The sequence below is a fragment of the Mya arenaria genome, chromosome 17, assembly GCF_026914265.1.
Source record: "Mya arenaria isolate MELC-2E11 chromosome 17, ASM2691426v1".
Classification (NCBI taxonomy): Eukaryota; Metazoa; Mollusca; class Bivalvia; order Myida; family Myidae; genus Mya; species Mya arenaria.
This window is the reverse complement of record NC_069138.1, coordinates 3,948,609-3,956,696: the sequence shown is the minus strand read 5'-3', so window position 1 is coordinate 3,956,696 and position 8,088 is coordinate 3,948,609. Positions and strand designations below refer to the sequence as shown.

Sequence of the window (8,088 nt, the reverse complement as noted above, 5' to 3'; positions counted from 1 at the left end):
GTTGAACACTAATTCATATAACAAGCATCTTCGTTTACCAGACAACCTTTCACGATGTTTGTAAACATGCAGTTTATGAGTCCTCACTTTTCTCTCAACATGTTTTTTTAGAAGCTATACACAAGCCATCGTCGGCAACCACGGTACTTTCTTCCATTACACTACATACACGCACAGCGTAGTTTGTATCGCGGGTATTGCTTCCCTCACCCTCTGTTTACATAAAAGGGCAATAACTGAGTCATGGAAACCCCGACTGCTATGCGTAGAGTGAATGAAAAGGAAAGAAAAAAACACACACAAAACAAACAAACACTTAAAAGTAAAACAACAATGGTTGTAGTTGAACAGATAATAATAACAAATCAACGTATGTGATCTTGTATAAACCACATACGTCATATGCACTAAATTGAATTTATACATGGTTTGTCGTAACATTGTGCATATCGAAATCAAGTTGCGTGTTTTCTGTTAGCACAAATCGAGTAGCCACACTATTCAGGACGCCATTTTGGATCCGGTCACGTGATCGACACAAATTGTTTACGTCATCAAATATGGCGATAATCACGTGTTCACCGTTTTTTTAACACGAATAAAAGGTAAGTTTACGATCAAAACACCACGTAGCATCAGTCCGAAAAAGAGATATTATTGCTGTCTTGGCTGTCTGATGTGTTTCCCCAGTGACACTCGGCTGAAAAGAGAAAAAAATAAATTTCAAATATATGTTTTTTAAGGAAATATCATGTAAGTTTAACGTGACAAATATCAGAGAATACAACAGTGCCGCGAGACGATCGCAAATGCTTGAATGTTGTTTTGTGTTTTTCCCCAGTTAAATAAGAGGCATTACTCAAGAGTTATTTACGTCATAGCTTTGGAGTTGTTATACAAAACATGTGCGTAGCTAGTGCCAATTTAGGATTACGCAGATCAATGACGAACAGCATATTAATCCCTTCACCCCCGACCACCCTTCGGTTTTTATCTCAATTTCGGGATTTTTGGTATGACAAAAACCTCGACCTTTCAAAATAACATTACGCAACTGCGTATTTGCGTACAGTCAGCTACGCGCCTGCATGGTCGCATTGTCTCTGTCAACATTGTACAAATGTTCGTTTGAATATTCTTGAAAAAAATACTAGCATAACGTTTAAATGTGTGCATTGTACCGGAAAACATGTTTACGAAGTTTTATGCAAATATTCTCAAATAAAATTGCTCAGGTCATGATGTTTTCCACGCCGACGACGCCAGCGACACTGAAGGCACCGACGACGACAAAGACAACGACACTTTGGCCATGTAAAAACATCACGTCTTCGAATAACCGAAACAGCGTAAAACCAAACAAATTCAATAAATACATGCTGGAACTAAATAATAAGACGCTAAGTTCTACTAGAGTTATAATTGAATTTACCTAATAATTGTTCCAAACAAAATTTAACCATTTTTTTTTCAAAATATTATCTTTAAAAAACGTAAACAAAAGCATGTAAAAAATTGTTATGCAATTTATTTACTGCCACTAAAACGCCACGAAATTCCATTAAAAATAGTTTTTACCATCTATCTCCATTTTATGTGACGTCAGAGATCCTGGACTGGAGTGACTTCCGTTATGCTGTTGTTGTTGTTTTTTCTGCCTCGCTCTCGAATTTTGAAACCAGACCTGTGTCACACGTTTGCTAAGACCGGTAATTTGGGCGATTCTTTCTAAATCTTGACCGTCAGGGTTGGAGTCGAGTTGGAAATTTGCTTGAAGAACCTGGAATAGGATTTCTTATTGTTAGAAAACAAAGCAATAAAAAGACAATAATTTAGTTCTCTTTTATTAAAAAGCAACAAGAAAGGGTTTAATTCGGATGGCCATAACTTTTTTTACTAAGGAATCGAGTATTTAAATAACATACTAGAACATACAGTTTATCACTTAAAAACATCGTAACTAAACTAATCTTTGGATAAGAACTTTTTAAGATATATATATAACTTTCCGACGGTTCTAATCCTTTTCTAGATTGTACATGTGTTTTCTGTTTGTCTTTATGTTATATGTGTATACGCTGATGAATAAAATATGTTTAAACTAAACTAAAATTTGCCATTACAAATTCTAAGCAAAAACAACAGGCCCCAGTTTCTCAATTTTTTTTAAAGCATAACAACCTTCAGTATCATACATCACTTTATCAAATCATTGTCTTAAATTTAATTTTACAGAACGAAAAATAGTTTATCGTGGTGATTATAGCTATAATTTTCTTTAAACGTCTAAGAACTGTTAAAAATGAAAATATAACATAAAAATTACCACATAAAAATAGTTAGCATAGCTTGATTCTGTAATAAGGTACTTGGGGCCAGGCATTGTATTCAATAAGCATCTTAGTGAATAATTTTAACTTAGTGAGAAATTGTTACTAAGAAGCTTATTGAACATGGACCCAGGTTTCAAAATTAGGGTCGAAATTTATAGTTTGCATGAAAAATGAACAACAAATGACATCCAACCAAAGGCCACACAAAAAATGGCTGAATGAGATTAGATATTTGTCCTCACCTGTATTTGTTCTTCTGTGAATGTTGTTCTGACTCGTTTAGTTTTTGTTTTCTGTGAAGACTCGGAATCTGAAAATAATATAATTTCAGTCTTATATTGTCACATTGCATAAAGAATAAGAAGAAGTTTGGTTAGTGGTCACCGAGCCGGACAAGTTGGTTTTCTCCGCCGGGTACTCCGGTTTCCCCCACAACACAAGACCACACTCTCTCACAACATCGTGCCAACAAGAGTGACTTACTATAAGCTATCATAGCTTTCTTCACAATTGTTGTAAAAATATATAACGTTTAAAATAATAAGAAGTTTTATTTAGAAACGAAATCATACGCATTATTTGTACCAATAGGGTCCATATAACCTCTGATTTTAACATTTCAAACATTTATATACAAAACGTGCAATTAAAGCAAAGCTTTAGACAAACATAGTTTTGTAAATATTAATATCACGCCTTCAACATAAATGGCGCAACACCATTGGTCCAGGACTGGTCACGTGGTGACCCCATATTTTTTCCTTATTTGGTCACCAAATTTATATCGTATACCAAAATGGCGTCTATGTTCCGATTCCGATAAATAAATAAAACATTTAAACATGAAAACAGGTTGTCGACGTGATATATACGTTACGGGGTTAGTATAGGTGACCCGATATGGGATATACGGGGCACAGACAACCATATTCGGTTGATAGACCGATGCTCGAACCCGAATATGGTTTCTTTTGCCCCGTTTATTCCATATCGGGTCACCTATACTAACCCCGTAACTTATAATACCTCAAAATATGTTATATGTAAAACATATACGTGTGGGTCATATCTTGCCATGATTTATGACTAAATAATATATATGGTATGTATGATTTTTATCATATTCTTCTCCTAGTAATACTTGATTTTTCACAATCTGACTGTAAATACTTCGCACAAGTGAATTCAGAACAGAACAGAACAGAACAGAATTTATTCGACTTTAACCATTAAGGTTTCTCATCATAAGTATTTTTTTCACGAAAAATAATAAATATTGCCATGCCATGTGTTTATGTTATTTTAATAATGATGACCAGTATATGTTCAAGTTAACAATAAATGTTCTGTTCTGTTCTTAATTTTCAATATGTTTAATATCTAATATTTATAAACTTCATAAAGAATAACAAAGAAGTGTAACGATAATTATTACAACATATTTCATTCTCAAATGGTTATGAAAGCCATGAACGGTATGTTTGTTACACATAAGCTGACGTTTGCACGTCCAGTAAAAACAACAACAATACCTTCTGTTTGCTTAAAATGTATCTTCAATATCATCGAAGCAATTATTTCGAAATATTTCATAATTTCTAAACATTTTAAAAGCATAAAGCTATTTATAAGCTATTTACAAAATTCACCGTTCTTTTAACAATTACGTGTTGTAGTTTATTTAATAGAACGAACTAAAAAACGAATCTTCAAAGAAGCATTTAAATGCTAACTATATAACACTTTACAATGAAAGCAAAACAAAAGTGATAATGTTTATTGCCAAATTGTTTAAACGCGTCTAAACAGCCACGCTCCTTTCAAATTCATGTCAAATTTATGTAATCATTATCTGCGCTACTTGTTTGATGACTTTGGTATCAGCCAATCAAAAGACCATTTATCATTCGGTGCCGAGCTATCAATATGGCCGCCCAAAGCGTTTGGAAAAACGTGGTCTTTTGGGATTTGTTCGGTTTTCTTTTCAATAAAATGAGAATAAACGCTACATTTAAAATTTTAATGCCCAGATTGTTTTAGTTTGACAGAGCTTTTCCGATCATAAATTCAGCATTGGTTACAGCGGTCAAAAGTCGTAATTTTCTGGACCACAAAATCTGGAAACAAGATTAATTGCCCATGCCTGCATGTTTATTTTTCACAGAAGTTGTTTCATGAAACACTTTTATCTGTCAGGTTTGGAACTTTCTCCAAGAATAAGCAACTTTTATTCATTGTAAATAATTTAGTTTATGTTTGACTTAAACAAAATGTTGCTTTTTTGGAAAGGCTTATATAACATTAGCACTTATGTCAATAAAAATGTTTTTAGTTTAAAAAATGATAACATTTTAATATATTCGCTTCTTGAAAAGTCGTTCATTTCTTAATTGCAGAAAAATATAATGACAGTTGTATTTTACGTACATGTATTACAAATTAAACAAATTAATTTAAAGGGAGCGAACAATTCTCATGAACAGTAACTTGCCTATAGTTTATCTTTGAAAATCAGGTAAATAGATTATTAGGTGTGACATCACGTTGCGGTCCAGTATATGAATAGACTCAGTCACGTACGCTATTAAACGAAATACAGTGGACGAGCTAATAGGCTCAACTTGGCTATTGTGAACCAATGGATATAAGTGACATGATCTGATCGCAACATGACATGGCAGTCTTCTTAATACCAGTGCTGAATAATTGGTATCACAGATAAAAATATAAATAAAAAGGAAACCAACTATAGAAAAGGAGCTGCTTCATTGAAAATTCTAGATAAGCGATATGTTTAACAGCACTGTAATACTTTTGAGAATCCCTCCGAGGAATATGTTTTCTTCTACGATTCTTCTTGATAAAGCTGCAGCTATTTCAAACTTTACTGATAATATTCAGAGCATCGGAAATGACGCAATATCTTAAGATGACGTCACAATCCAAAAATAGCCCTTACCTTTATTTGGGCCCCCTTCAAGGGCTTCTACAAAGTGTGGTTTACAGAGCACCTTGCTCCCGTGCAGCGCGAATTCCTCGCCCGTGGAGAGCTGTCGTTTGCACGTGTCGCAAGCGAAGCACGCGAGGTGGAACACGTGGTCACGTGCGCGACGGACCCAATCTGTTGGCTGGATGGACCGGAAACATTTGGCGCACTTTGCTCCGAACTCCCTGAAAAGGAAAATGGACCGGACTGTCGATTCACGTTTATAAGATAAATAATTACCAATCATATAGAAAACAAACCATATTTAAGATGTTCGCATAAGGTTGTCAAATCATCGACCAATTGGTATTCATGCCTTCTGACCTCATAAAAGGTTAGTATGATTTGAAAGGGCGTTGCTTGCCAATTGGCTTTAACAGTATTTATTCAAAATAACATTACAATGATATACACTGTTATAGCATATTCAATATTAAATGGTTGACGGAGGTAATAATACATGAAAGATAGACAAATGAAATATGCACAAAACAAAACAGTTTTGACAGAATTGAGAAGGAAGCTATAGTAGTTTATACTATGCCTTGCTTCTGTCACTCTTTCAAGCTGCTTGTAAAGGTCTAAATGTTGTTCTAGTAATTATAATTATTAATAATTAAAAAAATGAACAAAATACATTATATAGTTATAAAATTGTATTTTTGCCTTTCAATTTTACGAAAAATATTAAGTTAGTATATCATATAATTAGTAATATACGAGTACATAATTTGGGAACATGATTTAAGTCAGGATATGACTTAAGATGTTTTATGAATACTGCTCCAGAAATGCAAGTTGTCAGTTTTACAATCCACCATATTTTTCTAGCTCTTTAAAGAAAAAAATAAAGCTTGATCTTAAAACCTGGAAGGTTTAGTCTAAGTGACAATATATTATCATCAAAATATGTACGTATCCCAGGTGTGTTAAACAATTCCTAAAATAGCTGTCGTCAGAACACATCACATAAATTGAAAAAAAAAATACGAAATATTCATATAATATATTGTAATATTCAACTTAAAAACATTTTTCTTTGGTATCAACAACTATATTTTTTACCTTGTTCAAGAAAAGATAAAAGTATTGTATTAAAATTTTGAAAGATGTAAGTCGTTAGTAAAAAATGTATCATCATCAATAAATATATATATCTCGGTGTGTTCCCACTTTCCAAACCCAGAATTTGAATGTGCTATTTATTTATACTGTGTGCTTTGAAAAATATAATTCTATCTATAGTGTGTTGTGTAATTATATTTTCATAATTTAATATCAATTTTTATGTCTTTCCATATATTTATTATATTCTTGCATTTTTCATTATATGAACTTTTATGAATTACAAAAACATATATATCGTGTGCACAGAACAGGGGCGATATTCATAAAACCTCTTAAGTAATTTCATAACTAAAGTCCCTTTCCTAATCTTATTATCTCTTTAGTCACATGAAACATAAAACAAAGAATTTCCAAAAATACATTATTTATATTGACCTGTTTGTAAGAAACATACTTTAATGTTAAAAAACACTTGTACATTTCTTTTCATTTGACTTTGAAAATTTTAAGAAATTGACTCAAGTTAGGAAATTGTATGAATACTGCCACAGGTTTATTGCAAGCACAGGTAAGTTTCTTGATCAGAACAGTAGTAGCCACACTATTGATCTTTGAATAAAACTGTCGTCTGACGACAAAAGAAAGAAGACACAAAAAGCAGACGACATTGTCATTCCGTCCAGGAAGCTTGCTGAAACATCACCGGATATAATGATGTATTCAATTTTCACAACGCAAGAAAATCTCGCGAGGCACAGGGGTTGCACGTGGAAGTCAATAGCAGACGACATCCAATTGATTTTTCGTCTGCTCTTTGACTAATAAGGCGGCAATTCAATGTTCTTATTAGCCCGGCAAATTGGGGCTAATTTCGGGCATAAACGGTATCTTTAAGTTAATTTCCGCAATTCTGATACGATGAATCGAAACTAGGAAGATTCCACGACTTCGGCGTAACATAAAGGATTAGATATTTAAGCATTTAAACGTTTACTTAAAGTATAGCATATTCATTTTACAATTTACAAAAAGCCCTCGTCTGTTTTACACAACATGAACATTAGATTCCAGTCAATTTTAAACTTAAACTTCGCTCATATATCATTCATTTTTAATTATTTATGTTTGTTTTTTTCAAAATACGTTGTACGCAAATTTTGATGACGTCATCATTTTTTAACAAATCCTACCTCGCATAATCCAGACGACAGTAGATATTGTCTTCCCGCATAAAGCACGTGTTTTGGCGGTCGAGTGCCGTCTGGCATACGCAACATCGCAAACACTGCACGTGCCAGGATTGGTCGTTGACTTTGAGGAGAAATCGGTCCGCAATATGGAGACCGCACCCGAAACATATATCTTCATCCGTCTGAAAAATAGGACACATAATTATTATCTTTTGTATTTAAATGCTCTTTGTCCTTGATGTGAAAAATGAAATACTGCTTATGATACTTATACATTCATTCATTCGTTCGTTCGTTCGTTCGCAATTGATTTATTGATTAGTAAGTTGAATGATTAATTGAGAAATTGATAGATCGATTAACTGATTGATTGAGTGAGTAAGTGACTGATTTAATGATTTATTTATTGATTGATTGATTGATTGACTGATTGATTGATTGATTGATTGATTGATTGATTGATTGATTGATTGATTGATTGATTGATTGATTGATTGATTGATTCAGTCAG

General features: G+C 33.2%; 1 protein-coding gene across 1 annotated transcript; it reads right to left on the bottom strand.

Moving 5' to 3' along the window:
• Nucleotides 1-635: 635 nt before the first annotated feature.
• Nucleotides 636-7,777, bottom strand: LOC128224355 (LIM/homeobox protein Awh-like). The gene is made up of 5 exons (XM_052934172.1): nt 7,578-7,777; nt 5,293-5,504; nt 2,576-2,643; nt 1,579-1,780; nt 636-700 (listed from the first exon to the last, which is right to left on the bottom strand). Exons 1-5 carry the CDS (start codon nt 7,775-7,777, stop codon nt 636-638), a joined length of 747 nt encoding a protein of 248 aa, XP_052790132.1.
• Nucleotides 7,778-8,088: the final 311 nt, after the last annotated feature.

What these genes read in the sequence shown, in the direction of transcription:
- LOC128224355 (XM_052934172.1), bottom strand. Translation starts at nt 7,777, where the DNA reads ATGTGTCCTATTTTTCAGACGGATGAAGATATATGTTTCGGGTGCGGT. An exon ending in TGTCGTCTGGATTATGCGAG is followed by an intron (nt 5,505 to 7,577) that starts GTAGGATTTGTT and finishes TTTCCTTTTCAG; the next exon opens with GGAGTTCGGAGCAAAGTGCG. An exon ending in TCACAGAAGAACAAATACAG is followed by an intron (nt 1,781 to 2,575) that starts GTGAGGACAAAT and finishes ATCCTATTCCAG; the next exon opens with GTTCTTCAAGCAAATTTCCA.